This window comes from Saccoglossus kowalevskii, chromosome 9, assembly GCF_978046115.1.
Source record: "Saccoglossus kowalevskii chromosome 9, keSacKowa6.1, whole genome shotgun sequence".
Taxonomy (NCBI): Eukaryota; Metazoa; Hemichordata; class Enteropneusta; family Harrimaniidae; genus Saccoglossus; species Saccoglossus kowalevskii.
In genome coordinates this window covers 2,343,361-2,364,133 of record NC_140649.1, presented here as the reverse complement: position 1 = coordinate 2,364,133, position 20,773 = coordinate 2,343,361, and the positions used below count along the sequence as shown (strand labels likewise).

The 20,773-nt window shown below is 37.8% G+C and overlaps 2 protein-coding genes across 3 annotated transcripts in view; one reads left to right on the top strand and one right to left on the bottom strand.

Annotated features, from left to right (window-relative positions):
- Positions 1 to 17,707, bottom strand: part of LOC102805661 (mucolipin-3-like) — a 57,575-nt gene extending 39,868 nt beyond the window's left edge. The window contains exons 1-5 of one of the 2 annotated variants that reach the window (XM_085503044.1): positions 17,500 to 17,597; positions 9,219 to 9,269; positions 7,260 to 7,495; positions 6,533 to 6,724; positions 4,281 to 4,431 (exon numbers count right to left, since the gene is read on the bottom strand). In XM_085503044.1, the coding sequence (XP_085359170.1) occupies positions 4,281 to 4,431; positions 6,533 to 6,724; positions 7,260 to 7,484 (568 nt within the window). In that variant the 5' untranslated portion in view covers positions 7,485 to 7,495; positions 9,219 to 9,269; positions 17,500 to 17,597. Of the gene's footprint in view, positions 1 to 4,280; positions 4,432 to 6,532; positions 6,725 to 7,259; positions 7,496 to 9,218; positions 9,270 to 17,499 lie in introns of both variants that reach the window. The other variant, XM_085503043.1, reaches the window with a different exon arrangement.
- Positions 17,708 to 18,420: 713 nt separating this feature from the next.
- LOC102802068 (proteasome adapter and scaffold protein ECM29-like) overlaps positions 18,421 to 20,773 on the top strand; it is an 80,994-nt gene continuing 78,641 nt past the window's right edge. The window contains exon 1 of the mRNA XM_085503042.1: positions 18,421 to 18,476. Within this exon, the coding sequence (XP_085359168.1) occupies positions 18,455 to 18,476 (22 nt within the window). The 5' untranslated portion in view covers positions 18,421 to 18,454. The remainder of the gene's footprint in view (positions 18,477 to 20,773) is intronic.

The following is a 20,773-nucleotide window of genomic DNA, read 5'->3' as shown; positions in this document are numbered from 1 at the left end:
CATCCTACTACAGCCAGATCTGAAGGCCTTTGCCGCATTCTGGCCATGCTGTGTGGCGCGTATCGCGTGGACGGGTTTCACGTTCTCTGCACGTAATAAGCTCGGTTATTAAGCATCCTTTTTTGGGGATGCCCGGTGGCCGAGGGGAAGACGTGTAGTGGCGTGAAGCTAGGCGATTAGGTGCCGTACGCGAGCGCCGGTTCGAGTCACGCACGCAGTACGTATTTACTATAATTAGACATAGTCTTTACCTTGCCGTTTATTCGGTGTTATTTGCTTACTTTACTTCCTATGTCGACAGCAACTATGAGTTTAAAAATTATTTCTCAGTACTTATTCACTGTTAAAATGCTGTACCATTACTTTCACCATCCTACTACAGCCAGATCTGAAGGCCTTTGCCGCATTCTGGCCATGCTGTGTGGCGCGTATCCCGTGGACGGGTTTCACGTTCTCTGCACGTAATAAGCTCGGTTATTAAGCATCCTTTTTTGGGGATGCCCGGTGGCCGAGGGGAAGACGTGTAGTGGCGTGAAGCTAGGCGATTAGGTGCCGTACGTGAGCGCCGGTTCGAGTCACGCACGCAGTACGTATTTACTATAATTAGACATAGTCTTTACCTTGCCGTTTATTCGGTGTTATTTGCTTACTTTACTTCCTATGTCGACAGCAACTATGAGTTTAAAAATTATTTCTCAGTACTTATTCACTGTTAAAATGCTGTACCATTACTTTCACCATCCTACTACAGCCAGATCTGAAGGCCTTTGCCGCATTCTGGCCATGCTGTGTGGCGCGTATCGCGTGGACGGGTTTCACGTTCTCTGCACGTAATAAGCTCGGTTATTAAGCATCCTTTTTTGGGGATGCCCGGTGGCCGAGGGGACCACGTGTAGTGGCGTGAAGCTAGGCGATTAGGTGCCGTACGCGAGCGCCGGTTCGAGTCACGCACGCAGTACGTATTTACTATAATTAGACATAGTCTTTACCTTGCCGTTTATTCGGTGTTATTTGCTTACTTTACTTCCTATGTCGACAGCAACTATGAGTTTAAAAATTATTTCTCAGTACTTATTCACTGTTAAAATGCTGTACCATTACTTTCACCATCCTACTACAGCCAGATCTGAAGGCCTTTGCCGCATTCTGGCCATGCTGTGTGGGGCGTATCGCGTGGACGGGTTTCACGTTCTCTGCACGTAATAAGCTCGGTTATTAAGCATCCTTTTTTGGGGATGCCCGGTGGCCGAGGGGAAGACGTGTAGTGGCGTGAAGCTAGGCGATTAGGTGCCGTACGTGAGCGCCGGTTCGAGTCACGCACGCAGTACGTATTTACTATAATTAGACATAGTCTTTACCTTGCCGTTTATTCGGTGTTATTTGCTTACTTTACTTCCTATGTCGACAGCAACTATGAGTTTAAAAATTATTTCTCAGTACTTATTCACTGTTAAAATGCTGTACCATTACTTTCACCATCCTACTACAGCCAGATCTGAAGGCCTTTGCCGCATTCTGGCCATGCTGTGTGGCGCGTATCGCGTGGACGGGTTTCACGTTCTCTGCACGTAATAAGCTCGGTTATTAAGCATCCTTTTTTGGGGATGCCCGGTGGGCGAGGGGAAGACGTGTAGTGGCGTGAAGCTAGGCGATTAGGTGCCGTACGCGAGCGCCGGTTCGAGTCACGCACGCAGTACGTATTTACTATAATTAGACATAGTCTTTACCTTGCCGTTTATTCGGTGTTATTTGCTTACTTTACTTCCTATGTCGACAGCAACTATGAGTTTAAAAATTATTTCTCAGTACTTATTCACTGTTAAAATGCTGTACCATTACTTTCACCATCCTACTACAGCCAGATCTGAAGGCCTTTGCCGCATTCTGGCCATGCTGTGTGGCGCGTATCGCGTGGACGGGTTTCACGTTCTCTGCACGTAATAAGCTCGGTTATTAAGCATCCTTTTTTGGGGATGCCCGGTGGCCGAGGGGAAGACGTGTAGTGGCGTGAAGCTAGGCGATTAGGTGCCGTACGCGAGCGCCGGTTCGAGTCACGCACACAGTACGTATTTACTATAATTAGACATAGTCTTTACCTTGCCGTTTATTCGGTGTTATTTGCTTACTCCCACTATACATGCACTGTTGCCCACTATACATGCACTGTTGCCCACTATACATGCACTGTTGCCCACTATACATGCACTGTTGCCCACTATACATGCACTGTTGCCCACTATACATGCACTGTTGCCCACTATACATGCACTGTTGCCCACTATACATGCACTGTTGCCCACTATACATGCACTGTTGCCCACTATACATGCACTGTTGCCCTCTACACATGCACTGTTGCCCTCTACACATGCACTGTTCCCACTATACATGCACCTTTGCAGACTATACATGCACTGTTGCCCACTATACATGCACTGTTGCCCACTATACATGCACTGTTGCCCACTATACATGCACTGTTGCCCACTATACATACACTGTTGCCCACTATACATACACTGTTGCCCACTATACATACACTGTTGCCCACTATACATACACTGTTGCCCACTATACATGCACTGTTGCCCACTATACATGCACTGTTGCCCATTATACATGCACTGTTGCCCACTAAACATGCACTGTTGCCCACTATACATGCACTGTTGCCCACTATACATGCACTGTTGCCCACTATACATGCACTGCTGCTCACTATATATGCACTGCTGCCTACTATACATACACTGTTGCCCACTTCACATGCACTGTTGCCCTCTACACATGCACTGTTGCCCTCTACACATGCACTGCTGCCCACTATACTTCACTGTTGCCCACTATACATGCACTGTTGCCCACTATACATGCACTGTTGCCCACTATACATGCACTGTTGCCCACTATACATGCACTGTTGCCCACTAAACATGCACTGTTGCCCACTATACATGCACTGTTGCCCACTATACATGCACTGTTGCCCACTATACATGCACTGCTGCTCACTATATATGCACTGCTGCCTACTATACATACACTGTTGCCCACTTCACATGCACTGTTGCCCTCTACACATGCACTGCTGCCCACTATACATGCACTGCTGCCCACTATACATGCACTGTTGCCCACTATACATGCACTGTTGCCCACTATACATGCACTGTTGCCCACTATACATGCACTGTTGCCCACTATACATGCACTGTTGCCCACTATACATGCACTGTTGCCCACTATACATGCACTGTTGCCCACTTATACATACACTGTTGCCCACTATACATGCACTGTTGCCCACTAAACATGCACTGTTGCCCACTAAACATGCACTGTTGCCCACTAAACATGCACTGTTGCCCACTAAATATGCACTGTTGCCCACTACACATGCACTGTTGCCCACTACACATGCACTGTTGCCCACTACACATGCACTGTTGCCCACTACACATGCACTGTTGCCCACTATACATGCACTGTTGCCCACTATACATGCACTGTTGCCCACTATACATGCACTGTTGCCCACTATACATGCACTGTAGCCAACTATACATGCAATGTTGCCCACTATACATGCACTGCTGCTCACTATATATGTACTGTTGCCCACTATACATACACTGTTGACCACTATACATGCACTGTTGCCCACTATACATGCACTGTTGCCCACTAAACATGCACTGTTGCCCACTAAACATGCACTGTTGCCCACTAAACATGCACTGTTGCCCACTAAACATGCACTGTTGCCCACTAAACATGCACTGTTGCCCACTAAACATGCACTGTTGCCCACTAAACATGCACTGTTGCCCACTATACATGCACTGTTGCTCACTATACATGCACTGTTGCTCACTATACATGCACTGTTGCCCACTATACATGCACTGTTGCCCACTATACATGCACTGTTGCTCACTATACATGCACTGTTGCTCACTATACATGCACTGTTGCCCACTATACATGCACTGTTGCTCACTATACATGCACTGTTGCCCACTATACATACACTGTTGCCCACTATACATACACTGTTGCCCACTATACATGCACTGTTGTCCACTATACATGCACTGTTGCCCACTAAACATGCACTGTTGCCCACTAAACATGCACTGTTGCCCACTATACATACACTGTTGCCCACTATACATGCACTGTAGCCCACTATACATGCACTGTTGCCCACTATATGATACATAACTGAGCATTTGTAAACTTTCTCAAGATAATGAGATAAAACCATTAAATATACTTACATTTGCTGGTATTAGAATTAAAATTATAATTTGCAGTAAAGTTCAGCTTAAAATATTCCTTAACGCATACTTTTAATGGTGGGATGTACTCAGAGCTATGATTTCCAGTGTAATGGTAGGTACCAATAGATTTTGACTCCACCTGGGCATACTGAAGATCACATAGAAAAATAATTAATTTCTCTCTATGTGCAGTTATTGGTAATGATATATGTACTTGACATTTATAAACTACATAAACTTAGAAACCAGTACTTTCATTCACAATTTGATTGACCTTGACTTGCTACACTTCACACAGCAAAAAAGCCAAAACCTCCCCTAATTGTAGTTGACTAGTTCTCAATATCATACAAAGGATCTAAATTATGGAACACAATATGATTTTTAACAAGATAAACTTTTTTTTTCAGGTCATTCAAAACATCTATTAAACCATTGTCAAAATATTAAACTTTGAATTTGCCTATTTATTTATTTATTTATTTTTACTGTTTAGTTTTCTGTTGTTATAAGACACTGTCATCAACTTCTGTTCACTTATTCACAAAAAATCATTTTCTGATTTCCAAATCAACATACTTTTATTTATCTTATTAAACTATTTGTATTATTCTTATTAAACTATTTGATTATTCATGTTATGTTGTCACTACCATGCAATTACTATTGGGGGAATAAATATTTATTATTATTATTATTATTACTTAAATGGAAAATAAAATAAAATTGGTCTAGTTATCCTGGAACTGATTTAGATTTCAAATATTGCATGAATATAAATAAGTCTTTGAACAAAAACACCAAAACTATTTTGTTCATCATTAGACCATTTAGCCTCTATTATAGCATATAGCATAACTATTACAACCATGTACATTGAGAATATGGAATAAACAAATGAATGTACTGGTAATATGTTTTTTTTTGCATAGTAAAAGTGAGTATAAAAGTCCTGAAACAATGCAATAATATGTTATCTAAGCATTGTATGTGGGAAATACAGGCTAAAAAGTTGTCATATTTATAGAAAAAAATTAATTTATATTCAAGTTCCTCAAATAATATTATATGTACTGCATTAATCTCAATGTCCTTTATAGGATAATACAACAATTGTACAAATTAATAGTACAGCAACATATCTAAGCAAAATGTGTCCTTTAATATTACATATATTGTATTAATCTCAATGTACCTAATAAAATATTATAGCATGAATTGTAAAGAAGTTTCTAAATAAATAATGCAGTAACATATTTAGGCGAAATTTGCAAAATTTGAAAAAGGCAAGAAACACAGCACTTGTCACTGGTTTGATATATAATATACGATATTACACTTGTCACTGGTTTGATATATAATATACGGTATTACACTTGTCACTGGTTTGATATATAATATACGGTATTACACTTGTCACTGGTTTGATATATAATATACGGTATTACACTTGTCACTGGTTTGATATATAATATACGGTATTACACTTGTCACTAGTTTGATATATAATATACGGTATTACACTAGTCACTGGTTTGATATATAATATACGGTATTACACTTGTCACTGGTTTGATATATAATATACGGTATTACACTTGTCACTGGTTTGATATATAATATACGGTATTACACTAGTCACTGGCTTGATATATAATATACGGTATTACACTTGTCACTGGTTTGATATATAATATACGGTATTACACTAGTCACTGGTTTGATATATAATATACGGTATTACACTAGTCACTGGTTTGATATATAATATACGGTATTACACTTGTCACTGGTTTGATATATAATATACGGTATTACAATTGTCTGATTGATGATTACTAACATCTGGTTTTTATTATCAGCAGTATAAATGTCTTCATTCTGTCTAATTATTTCTATGTCTAACAAATGTTTTATTTCAGCCGAATTCTACCTCATATCTTAAATATTGCACATGCTAGTTACATCAAAATTAAACTTGGTTGACACTTTATAGTGATTGATAAGATTCACAACTTTAAAGATGATCAGATAAAAATTGTTTGTGTCATTGTAACCACAAAAAGAAAATATCCAAATTTGAAAGAAATTGTATAGAAACTGTTTTTTTCTATAATGCCTTGACTGATTTTTACCTTGTCTGTATCATCGTAGAAAAAAAGCAAATATCAGTCATGGCATGATAGAAAAAAAATGAGGAATGCACTAGGTGTACACAAAATACCTACTAGTAATATTTATTATCTCACCTGCATTAAAGTAAAATTAAGACGATCATAAAAGGTGTCTACATCATACACTGCATAGGAACCAGCAGTACTTGGATAATATAAACCATCAAAACTAGAATCCCAACTATAGAGAAATAACTGCTCAAATGCTTCAACATTTTGTTGTTCAAAATCAATAACTGAGAATTGATGATTACCAAAAAGAACCAACTGAAACAAAAGAAAGGATAAAAGTTATATTTGTGACATGTACAAAGTATAGTGAGAAAAGTCAACACTAGAACAATGTACAGCTTACATAATATTTGACACTATCAATTATTGGTGGGTCTATTTTATCATATTACTGCATGTAAAATACGTTATTTCAGCTAATTTAGTGAACTGTAATTTGACTAATTCAAGACATAGCTAACTTAAAAGTATACATGTCTTCTTACAATCAAATTATTGGCACTTTGGCTAAATTAGGATTTGCTTAAATGGCACGTAGCTATATAAAGTGCCATGAATAAACAAATTTTGTGTTTATTATCAAATTTTCCCACATTTTTATAGTTTGTTTACACAATAAACCCACCATGTTTCTTCCACATTAAGATTCTTTGTCATGTTCATTTGCAAAATTATCTTCAAGGGTGTTTTTACATGTATTTATGTACATTAATTAATGTTTAGCTGATGTTAAATGCTTCCAAGAACATTTCTTCCATCTTATGAGAAAGTCAAGACAAAAGCTACAAACCTGTAATGTCACAAGTAAAATTTTAAAAAGTTGAAGACCTAATTTCCAAGGTTTTCTGCCCTTTGCTCGATATTTTTCACATGGATTCATAAAAAAGAATTTGAGTTTTCTCCTCATTGTCTCCTCAACTGTGGTGGATGAATTCACAGAAGCAGCAGATATCATGGAGTCTTCACGTACAGGTCTTCTGCTATTCATTGTCCCGTAGGTCACTGAATCACCCATGTTGTCTAGTTCTGTAAAACACAACAGAAAAAAAAATGTCTCATGATATATATGAATAACAACAAATATCGTTAGATTAAGAAAGGTCAAAATACTGAGACAAAGTACAAGCTTGAGAATGTGGGTTTCTGCGGTCAGTAACAGTGAAAAATCTAAATATGAAATAATGAATATTCAGGATGAATACAAACTAATTAATTACTTGCTGTCATTTCTTTGTAAGGCAATAGTTAAGGAAAAACATAATATTACATCTTTAACAAAATCATGGTGACAAAATTTGGTGCAAAAAAATACTGGCCAACATCTTGGCAGTTAAAGTATTTGTCAAATTGTACATGCTGGTTACATTGAATTTTAACTTGGTTGATATTTATAGTGATTGTTAAGTTACTGTAACTTGTAACAAAAATAAAACAATTTAAGTGATATTTGACCAGTATCTTGAAGCAGGATGAACTGAAAGTACTTGTGTGTTAATTTAATTGGTAAATAATTAAAATTAATTAATTAATTGGGTCTTATTAATTTCTGAACGACTTTCCAAATTAAATATTTGTTTCTGGTTCTCCTTTTTGTATGTTTTATTGGTATAAAACATTGGTTTTTATTAGTTGAAAACAGCCACATGTAATTAGTATGCAAATTATATAAATTTAGTCATGTACCAACATGCTAGTGCTTAGTATCAACAAAATATGAAGGAACAACCAGCCTATCTGCTGATATAGTGATGCTGTTTAAGATGAGAAGGACCATGCAGACTGTCTGCTGATATAGTGCTGCTGTTTAAGATGAGAAGGACCATGCAGACTGTCTGCTGATATAGTGCTGCTGTTTAAGATGAGAAGGACCATGCAGACTATCTGCTGATATAGTGCTGCTGTTTAAGATGAGAAGGGCCATGCAGACTATCTGCTGATATAGTGCTGCTGTTTAAGATGAGAAGGACCATGCAGACTATCTGCTGATATAGTGCTGCTGTTTAAGATGAGAAGGACCATGCAGACTATCTGCTGATATAGTGCTGCTGTTTAAGATGAGAAGGACCATGCAGACTATCTGCTGATATAGTGCTGCTGTTTAAGATGAGAAGGACCATGCAGACTATCTGCTGATATAGTGATGCTGTTTAAGATGAGAAGGACCATGCAGACTGTCTGCTGATATAGTGCTGCTGTTTAAGATGAGAAGGACCATGCAGACTATCTGCTGATATAGTGCTGCTGTTTAAGATGAGAAGGACCATGCAGACTATCTGCTGATATAGTGATGCTGTTTAAGATGAGAAGGACCATGCAGACTGTCTGCTGATATCGTGCTGCTGTTTAAGATGAGGACCATGCAGACTATCTGCTGATATAGTGCTGCTGTTTAAGATGAGAACCATGCAGACTGTCTGCTGATATAGTGCTGCTGTTTAAGATGAGAAGGACCATGCAGACTGTCTGCTGATATAGTGCTGCTGTTTAAGATGAGAAGGACCATGCAGACTATCTGCTGATATAGTGCTGCTGTTTAAGATGAGAAGGACCATGCAGACTGTCTGCTGATATAGTGATGCTGTTTAAGATGAGGACCATGCAGACTATCTGCTGATATAGTGCTGCTGTTTAAAAAGAGAAGGACCATGCAGACTGTCTGCTGATATAGTGCTGCTGTTTAAGATGAGAAGGACTATGCAGCCATCTACAATATTAGTCCAGCCATATTCAGAATAACAAGAATACTCACTGAATCTGAGGAATGAATCAAATCAATTAGACAGTGGTCCGTCCAACGTACCTATATATAAAATATCAAAACAATTGGCTGGTGGTTTTCAAAAGGACATTTGTAGTGAGTATGAAACCCATACAATTGACGGTCAAAAATATAAAATTGACTTAGACTGGTAATCAGTAATATGAATAGCTCCACTCGTCTTTATCAAGAGCAGAGCTCGCAAAATAATTTACATGTAAATTAATAAATTATTAGAAACTCGTATTAGATATTCAACTACACAAACAGCAAGCATGTACAAAGTCTTGATTTATTTTAACTTCAAAGATGTGCAAAAAATTAAATTAGCTAATTACAATGAGCAGATCACTAAGGAAACTAAACAAGCAAACATTTGAGCAAACTGTTAGAATATAAACAAAACATGCTGATAGTTAATTAGTATGCAAATTAGCTAATTAGCACAAATTAATTTCAAAATAACATAGTGACATACACAAACAGTATTTATATTATAGCATTATCAATACCAGTGGATTTTATGACGTCATTGTAGCTGATTATTCGCGATAATGTATCCAATTAATGAGCATCAAGGCCCTGTCCCATGGATATGAATACAATGTTGTTTTCAAAAACGAATTTTGTGAGGGCATCGTCGTCTGCTCTGTACACTAGAGCATGTTCAGTTGAAGCATTCCATTTAGTACGTGCACTTCTAGATTCCGCGACTGATGCTGCTGTTCTCTTGATTAGTTTGCACTATCGTGTTGATGAAGTGAGGTTAACCGAGGGCGATTTATCCAAGCAAATGTGATAAACAAAGTGGGGGTACAATGTATGTCTACGAGTACAGAAAGATGAATTTGTTAGGTTTTTGTAGTGAGGAGTACCACACAATTTGCGAAACGAGATCGATGATGACTGACGTGACTTGTATTTCCGCAGCGTCGGCTCCTGGTAAATGTCACAGTCCGGGCACAGTTTGCATAAGCAAAAGAAAGTATCTGTGTTTTCAGGTGTGTATTTTTTTTATTTATACAGTCAGATTAAAATGTTGTATACCACCTGCAAATACGGCGTACCAGTCACGGTGCGCCGTTCGCTCGGGCGATCTCTGCAATGCGATCTCTGCAATGCTACTCCACACCACACATTCTCACTCGCAATGGAAATGAGTTCAATACAATAATATTGATGAATTAAAACTAGTTTCTTTCTTAGTTTGCCATATGAGATTGTGGAAACAATTTGCAGAAAGACATTATAAATTATTCAGATTCTCAGTGACTGAGAAACTATTTTGTTCACAGTGGATTTTCTCAAATTTTCCGCTTTTTAGAGGCAGCAAATTCACTGGTATTGACAACGCTACAAAATAATAATAATAATGAACTCAAGCACACTTTGTGCTCACGCCTCGTACATACATGTTGCACAAAGTGAGCTTTTGCCCATTATGGGTTGGCGGGTCATTCATTATTGTTTAATTATATACCGGTACTTTCAATCCATTCAAGCAAAAGGTTATAGTACACAGAAAAATTATAAAAGCCATTAATTAGTATGCAAATTAACTAATAAAAATGAACTCCATATACATGTATGTACTCGGCTAACGCCTCGTACATATATGTCGCACAAAGTGAGCTTTCGCCCAATATGGGTTGGCGAGTTTGGTTGTTACAGTACTGTGTCAACAAGACAACACAACATTGGGTGATGCACAGTACTGTGCCAACAAGACAACACAACATTGGGTGGTGTACAGTACTGTGCCAACAAGACAACACAACATTGGGTTGTGTACAGTACTGTGTCAACAAGACACCACAACATTGGGTGGTGTACAGTGCTGTGTCAACAAGACAACACAACATTGGGTGGTGTACAGTACTGTGCCAATAAGACAAATAGATCTTCGAAAATGAAATTATGATGCAATATATGAACTAAATAAACAAGCAGCCTCTCGGCTGAGATAGCTCTGCTGTTAGCAAGGCACATTTAGTATCAAAGCAATGGAACTTGCTGTTTTCAACAAGAATTCAAAAATATCACTTTTCACCAAAAATTACAAAAATATTCACCAAAATTAGGGAATTTAAGATATCATCACGAAATAAACAAATCTCAGAAAGGTCCACATGTAGCATTTATATATGTAATATCAAAGCAATTGGACTTGCAGTTTTTAACAAGAAGTCAAAAATACCACTATTTACCAAAAATATTCACCAAAATTAGAGAATTGAGGATATCATCACAAAATGAACAAATCTGAGAAAGGTCCACATGTAGTACCTATATATGTAATATCAAAGCAATTGGACTTTTTGTTTTTAACAAGAAGTCGAAAATATCACTTTTTATGAAAAATGACAAAAATATTCACCAAAATTAGAGAATTTAAAGTGCCTGTGAAATGGCTGCTATTTTCACGCCTAAAATTATCCATTGATACATAAATATTATTAATTTTTATGTTTCTAAGCATGAATTATTTTTTTTAAGTGAAAAAATGTGTTTTAAACTCAATCTATGTCAATTTTATTTTTGTGTATTTTAAAATGAGGCTCCTCATTAGCTTCTTATTTGCATACAGAAATTCCCCTTGTGACGTCAGAAGGGGAAGTCGCATGGTAGCTTGCATTGCCGATACGTGTAAATAAGGCAAATTTCTTGTGCAGTTTTCTCGTCTTTGACTAAATTTTCACTTATGTACTTGTTCGTCGTGGAGGAATGGACCATAACCAACACATAGTACCAATTTTTGATGCATGGGGTTGAGTTAGATGCAAAATATGTCCGTTCTGGTGTAGCTGGTCACCGGCGCACGTGTGTACACTGTCGCTGGACAAAATAGAATTTGACGTCAGAATTATCTCGTTATTTAGCAGGTTACTAGGCACGTCACTACACTGTTGTATTTCATCGATCGTCTGAATAAAACTTTCAAAATTAAAATAAAAGAACATATTTTGACATTCTAAACATTAGACTATAGTGATCACTATAAAATACTTAAAAAAACGACAAATCACAGTTACTAAATAAATGACAGCCGCGTGGAAATAAATTGAAATTTTGTTGAAATAGGTGAACGCGTCGGGTCACGACGAGGGCAAGTGCGTTAAAAGTGGCGTTTAATTGGATAACAAAAATAATCGGGATCGACACACATACAGATAAATTCAGAGTGGATTCGAATTATCATGATCCATGGAGTGATTCTCATAATTATAACATCATATTAAAACTTTATTTGGTGGAAACACATTGACCAAGCCCGGATTCTTATTTCATAAATTATTACGCAGATCAAGCTGCAAGCATGGAGGTAAAAAAAGAACAGAGGTGTGAATTCGACATTCAACAGTTTACACCAATCACCAAACAATTAAAAAACTTTTAGCTTTCGAAAATGAAAACAATTAGCAGAGTGTAAGGGCTGTGTAATTTCCTGTTTGTCCGACGCTTCGTTTTCGTGTCACTGTCAGAATTATTGCTACCTTTTACTTAACAGGGACTAAATGGACAATAATCAGGATCGCAAAAAAGTCAACTCATTTGAAACACTTGCCGAACGTCTCTCTCTTCTGAAATCCGCCTCGGTGATCATGGTTCGGAATCTACTTCTTTCAAAAGTGTTGTGCCAGGTTTGTTGTCGGCGTTTCTCTTCAAACCTAGTTGTTTTTTCATGGACGAGAACAGTTTCTCCAAAAAAGAGTCTGAGGTTAAGTGGCTTTCGTCCACTGATGTCGCACCTTTGGATCGATTAAAAACGTGTGAATACTTACACTATGACTATACGTTTCACTGCAACTGCCCACAACACAACATCTAAAAACTCTCTCTCAAAAAAAATAAAATAGACAAAAAAAAACAGAAAAAAAAAACGCCGACCGAAAAATGTATATTGTTTAAAAGTATACTGAATGACCAGTGTTATTATGGCTCAGGGGTATGACTTCCTATCACATTTTGGCATTTGGTGGCACACTTTCGGTGAGAGTTGGAAATCGGGAAACAGTCGACCGTTTCAGGATAGGTGGGCGTGGCTACAACACGAGAAATATCCCAAATTTACTTGGATACGAGTATTCATTTTCGGCAAAAAAATCAATAACTGCCCATTTCAGTGGGACACAGATCTAAAATGGGAAACGTGAGGGTGGGCATTGCACAGGCACTTTAAGATATCATCACGAAATGAACAAATCTGAGAAAAGTCCACATGTAGTATCTATATATGTAATATCAAAGCAATTGAACTTGCAGTTTTTAACAAGAAGTCGAAAATATCACTTTTTACCAAAAATTACAAAAATATTCACCAAAATTAGAATTGAAGATATCATCATGAAATGAACAAATCTAAGAGAGGTCTACCCAAGGTACATATACACCAAGTATCAAAGCATTCAGGCTTGTAGTTTTCAAGAAGAAGTTGAAAAAGTAAAACATTGACACACGACGACGGACAATCACTCATATGATAAGCTCCGCTCGACAAAGTCAACAGCGGAGCTAAAAATGTGTATACTGCTAGTCTAAGTCCCGGGTCCCTGTAAAGTTCATTGGATTTTGTGTGTATGGCAACCTGTGAATGGGCATGTTGCCCAGTATCGCTGGCAACCAGACAGAAAATGAACCTCTGGTTGTCATGACATTGATCTTTGCAGACATAATCAACCAATGGTAAAAGTGGATTAACGCAATCCTGTTGTTACATTGTACCATGGAGAGGTACTAACGGAAGACGCTATAGTTTTAGCTTTACCCTATGGTTGTTTGTCAATGTTCGTTCACAAACATTGGTCTCGTTAGCTCTTAGCCCCTTCTTACAATGGGTTACGCTAATCTCAAGCATTCGGTAACGGAAGGAGCCACAACGCATCTCAAGTGATCATTTAAGCCTCTTAAGTGGTTTATTTCCTTTTGTTTCAACCTAAGTTAATCCTGATAAGGACATTATCTAATCTAGCTCATCTTTGATGTCGATGCTTACACAAGTAACCAGTTAGCGGAATATGATATAACCTCGCCGATTTTTTAACGTGACCATATAATAATAATATATGTCTAGACACTTTCTCTGTAATGATATTTTTTAGGAGTCCTTAGGATTTGTTGTTGTAGACTCTCGAAATCTTGTTCTTGTTACAGTTGCTAATAATTAAATCATGTGAAATCTGTGAAGTAACAAGTTCGTCTGTTGAATTTCCGGTTGTGAAATGCATATTTTAACCCTTCACAGCTAAACAAACCCAGTGCGCATGTGTGATAATCATAGTTTCATAATGCGTGGAAGGGTGATTTTTCAGCAGTTTTTAAAGTTTTTTTTTATAAATATTTTGGCGTAATTTTTCGGACATTTTAATCTTTCTTGACGCCTAAAATAATCTATTTATTTATTTATTTTTATTTAAGAGCGTGTTTATTGTGACTAGTGTGAATGGGTAAGCTTCGTTTGGACAAAGAGCTGTTATCACTGTAAACAATGTTAAATTATTCTTCTAATGCTCAGTTCATCTTTTGAAAACAACTATTTTTAGATTTGAAAAAAAAAATCATGCCATTTTCCCCATCAAAATCCAAGCCAAAAGATCGTACTACAACATCGGTAAATCTCTTCCGCGATGCATTCAATAACATTAACATATTTAAATGAGCTATGGTGATTTGAACACGTTGGCATCATCCAGCATTTTGATTGGTTAATTAGCGATTTGACCTCAACTCAAGCAAGAGAAACATGGCGGATACCATACAGCATCAAGTGTTTATATGCGATCGGAATCATTTGCTTACGATGAAACTAAGTTGAATTTTATTTGAATTTCATAACAATTCAATGAATTTATTTTTTGCACGTTATTGTAATCATTACTAGGTAATAATCAACAATTGTGAAACGCAGAATGACCGGATTGGGCAACTGTGATCGTTTGCTACTACGCAATGCATTTGTGTTTAAAATATATTTTCATTATCAATAAAATGAAAACAAATGTATTTGAAAAATGACACTGGGGAACATTGTAATGAAATTTCAGGCGGTATACTTTTTAATTCAGCAAGAATTATTAATTATTGTTAATTCTGTAATCCTCGGTAGTTTCTTTCGTCTTAGGTGGCCCAACTGACGGCATTGAAAGTCTGCGTAGTTGGATACTTCATTATGAAAATGGAAGTCCCCCAAAAATATTTGATGATTATTTTTTGAAATTTTGAACCCCAAATAAGCGCCCACCAGCCGTGAAATCCCCAGGGCGATTTTTTGGATGGGCGAATTTACGACAGAATCCGGTATTATATATAGAAAGTATTATTATAGACATCTTGCGCATATTGCCGATGTTTTATACTGTTTGTAGTTTGCATATGAAAGTGGTTGTTGATGCCCCTCCTATTATTCGACGTTGTTGACAATGAATGCGATAACAATGCCACTCACACTGTAAACATTTTAGTGCTAGATCTAGTGCCATTTTAGCACTAGATCTAGTACTTTTTCGGATTAGTGCTACTAGCACTAACCACTCGCACTACGTGCATTTCAACACATTTACATACATGAGACAACACAACATTGGGTTGTGTACGCCACTGTGTCAACAAGACAACACAACATTGGGTGGTATACCGTACTGTGTCAACAAGACAACACAACAATGGGTGGTATACCGTACTGTGTCAACAAGACAACACAACATTGGGTGGCATACCGTACTGTGTCAACAAGACAACACAACATTTGGTGGTGTACAGTACTGTGCCAACAAGACGATACAACATTGGGTGGTGTACAGTACTGTGTCAACAAGACGACACAACATTGGGTGGTATACCGTACTGTGTCAACAAGACAACACAACATTGGGTGGTGTACAGTACTGTGCTAACAAGACAACACAACATTGAGTGATATACAGTACTGTGTCAACAAGACAACACAACATTGGGTGGTATACCGTACTGTGTCAACAAGACAACACAACATTGGGTGGTGTACAGTACTGTGCTAACAAGACAACACAACATTGGGTGGTGTATAGTACTGTGCCAACAAGACAACACAACATTGGGTGGATACTGTACTGTGTCAACGAGACAACACAACATTGGGTGGTGTACAGTACTGTGCCAACAAGACAACACAACAGTTCCTGCTTGAGATGCATTTGTATCACATTAAGGGAATATATCTCGTTTGGTTAGTCCTGACTGTAAGAATCGCTGGTTAGTAGTGGTAGGCTAGATGCGTGCTTTATTGTGTCCAAGAGAGTTGTTAGTAACAACAATGTTACAGAACAATTAATGTGTAACATGATCGATTCACAGTCAATTCGTCCCAATTCACATTCGTCCCAACACATTCGTCCCACAAGTCGATTCGTCCCAATTCACATTCGTCCCACAAGTCGATTCGTCCCAATTCACATTCGTCCATTTTTTTTAATTTTTGGTCAGCGTTACGATCTTGAGCAGGATCAATTTCTATGCCAACTGTTACTGACACGCTAACTAATAACTCTACGTTACGTGTACGGTGTATTTGTATTTATTTATTAACTAATAACTTGTACGTTGCATGTACGATGTATTTGTATTTATTAACTAATAACTTGTACGTTGCATGTACGATGTATTTGTATTTATTAACTAATAACTCTACGTTGCATGTAAGGTGTGTTTGTATTTATTTATTAACTAATAACTTGTACGTTGCATGTACGGTGTATTTGTATTTATTAACTAATAACTCTACGTTGCGTGTACGGTGTATTTGTTTATAACGTCGGCAAAAACAAAATGGCATAATGAACAATTACGCATGCCAGTGCATGACGTGTACGTGAACAGTTCGTTGTTTGGATGTGTTTGTGCTTATTTGGCGAGTTAGTAGTGGGCTAACCTTAAATCTGATGAATCGACTTGTGGGACGAATCGACTTTGGGACGAATAAACTTGTGGGACGAATCGACTTTGGGACGAATCAACTTGTGGGACGAATCGACTTGAGACGAATCGACTTGTGGGACGAATCGACTTGGGACGAATGTGATTTGGGACGAATCGACCGTCTCCTACATGATCGACGTATTTACGTTTACAACTGATTAAGAATAATAACATTGTACCATTGTTCTAATGCCCACTCATGTACTAACTATCCAGGACCAAAAATACGCGAAACCGCGGCTACGTTTAGTTTAGTTTACACTCCCTGGCCCAACTATCGAACATTTTATGTGAAATTAACAAATTACAGGGAAGTACTTACCTTCACTGAATCTCACATGCTGACTGTCCCGGTGTCGTCGAATGTTTGGTGTAACGTATTGACCCCTTGCGTTCATAAGGACAGGGGCTATGTACACATTATGGGCGTTATTAAAATGAAAATGTGATTTAAAATATAAATAACACGAAGAAATCGGCAGCACTGACGTAGTCTGCGAATTTGGGCATCATGCAGTGATGATCAGGTGACCACCGAACTGTCATGTGACTGGTGATCGAGCGACCGCAACGGTGAAATATGAATCTATTGATTTGAAATATTACTTATGAATAATATTTACACAATATTTACAACCAAATTAACTTGTATAGGAATTTAATAACACTATTCCAATTTAACTTTACATAAACACAACTTGTCAACGATAATTTGCCAGCGCAGTACACTTATGGCTTATACATGTACATTGTTGCCTTAGTGGCGTGTGATTCGAAATCGTTTAAGTCCAAAATATTCTGAAGTTCGTGTACACCAAGAAGAATATGCAACGTATTTCTTAAAATGAGAATAGTTTGTATTATATTATGGTTAAATATGAAGTTCTATAGTGTTGATTATTATATTATTTGCACAAAGTTAAACCAATGCACAGACTAGTAATATTACGTTACGTAATCATTTGAATTGATCTCCATGCTCGATTTATTAGATATTGGAAACTGTTTGAATTCTCTTATTCGGAGCAAGTATTCGTTTAATGAAATTCAAGAAATATTTTGTTACAAAATTGAACAAACAACATCAATGAAATTAATTAAACAAAACATATAGTGGTTCTTTTTGTGATGCAACTGCTTTATAGTAAAAAAATCAAATCAAACAAGTTTATCACAGATTCCAATTTGTTTCAGTCGAGTGGAGAATAAAGCGGTAGAATACTAAGGAATGATGACCAATAAGAATGTAAGGCTAACTTTAGTGACATACAAAAAACATGGCCGCACAGGACGAGTTAGGTAAGCTTAAAACTTTGATATTTTCTTAACCATTGCAAAAAATTATATATATATGTAACTATTAAAAAATTGCATTAAATGAGTTGCATATTTTCCTATGTACTAAGAATAATGTCTGTGCATTCTAGTACTACCCTGAAGGGCAAATTTTCATAATATATGTGTACTGTACATTGTATATGTACAGCTTAATGCCTACTTGTACGCGAGACGCGACGTTTACTTGAAGACGGAGACTGGTCGCACTACAGCTGCTCGTAAACATAAAATATATCCACTATTCGCACTGCAGCTGTGTGAAAAATTGTCCAGATAAAAATGACCAGGATTTCGTACAAATGTCGGGAAATGTTGAAATAATATTGCTGAGTCACAATTTATTTGCTCGTTGTTCAGGCACTCTAGTTATCATGTGATGCCATGCCTGCATGTTTGTATTATAATGACTAATAATGGTTTGGCAAAGTATAAGCGAAAAGCACGTCAAAGAAAGTGTCACATTGCATTGGTATTTCAGAAGACAACCTTGATTTATCGCCAATCACTTCACGACTGTGATCGTCAATGTACTAGCACAGGGAGCCCAGGAACTATGATAAACTGTACGCAGTCTTTATGAGCGGGGGGGGGGGGGGTATCGGCTGGTATCTCGTGTAAGAAATAGACAAGGGATGAAGGCTCCAGCCAGCTCATATTTTTTAAACTCGAAAAAACAGTCGTGGCCTGTTCAGAATTTGTCAAAAACCAATCACAAGACTGGTTACGAGCCAGTTGAGCGAGGCTAACCGAGTCGCAACCTTGGTGTGGTCATAACCAGTCTCATGGTTGGTTGTTGACAAATTTTGAACAGGCTACACCTCCAACTGTGCTGTGTGTTAATTACTCATAAATGGAGTCAATTTGTGTAGTTTTCTTGATTTATTCTGCAGATATCGGTAAAATGTAGGTCAGGCTTTGGCAAAATTTGAAAGAGCAACTAATATTCTTTAACCTGGTATTTTTTTAAGATTTTATTTTTCATTCTTTTTGACTGTTTTTCGAGTTTAAAAAATGTGAGCTGGCTGGAGCCTTCATTCCTTGTCTATTTCTTCTTTCTTCCTGGGCTCCCTGTGGTACTAGTACAAATATTACCTGACTTGATGTTCGTCATTAAAGTGTAATGTGCAACAGGCAATGACTAGTGTGTAATCACAGCCGAGCAGTTATTAATTATAAGAAAAATATAACTCCAGGCCTCGAAAATTCTCGCTGCCCGACGCCCGTGACAACTAGATTTTATGTCAGGGCAAGTGAAATCAACAACGTCCTCGTCCGACGGGCAAGCCATTTTGAAGCTGATGTTTATTTCCCTAAGCTCGGCCCGTGATAGACTGATACAAATTATCAACATGTTTCTATTTTACGCCAAAGTCACGCGTGGGGAAAGCGTGTGATAGCTGTCATTTATTTTTTCTTTCGTCCAATGAAGTGGTTTATCTTGCAACTTTTTATGTAATAAATAAGTGAAATCCAATCAAATTACGACTTTTATGTTTTAAATTTTGGTTTCAAAATTGGTTCATTTGAACTGTCTATAGCCTGGATCTCCGAATCATAGCCATGAGTATCGTCAGGTATTTTACCAAACCATCGGCACCCGAGTCACCATCGTCGGCAAACAACAAAAGACGCTTAGATCAGACTGTAGATAAGGTTGACAAGAGGTCAAAAAACCAACGCTATGATGATTCAAAGCGCCAACGAAAGTTTTTGCCTAAATGGATCGATCAGTGGCCATGGCTACAACACAGGCAAGATAAAATGTTTTGTCAAGTTTGTTTGAAATATCCCAGTATTGCAAAACCGTCGGGTAAGCGAAATGCTTTTTTTGATGGTTGCGATATTTTTCGCGTAGAATCAATACGATCACATGAAAGCAGCCGCCCACACTTGGAGTGCTTTGCGTATTTTTGTAGAGACGACGTCACACAGGTCATCGGAAGTCCCAACGAGTTGTCATCTCCAAATATAAATGCGACACCTATCGGGCTTGCTATGCGTAAATTGAATGACGACCAGCTACGACGATACAGCAACCTTTTTAGCACAGTGTTTATGCTTGCCAAGTATGGGAAACCGATGTCAGACATGCCGATGCAATGTGCCCTGTTGAGGAAAGTCGGCGCAGAGATCGGCGATAACTACCAGAACGACAAATCTGCTAGTGCTTTCCTAACACATATCGCCGCTGTCATCAAGAAAAACAACATCCACGAAATTCAAGATGCAGCTTTCTTGTCAGTATTAGCTGACGGCAG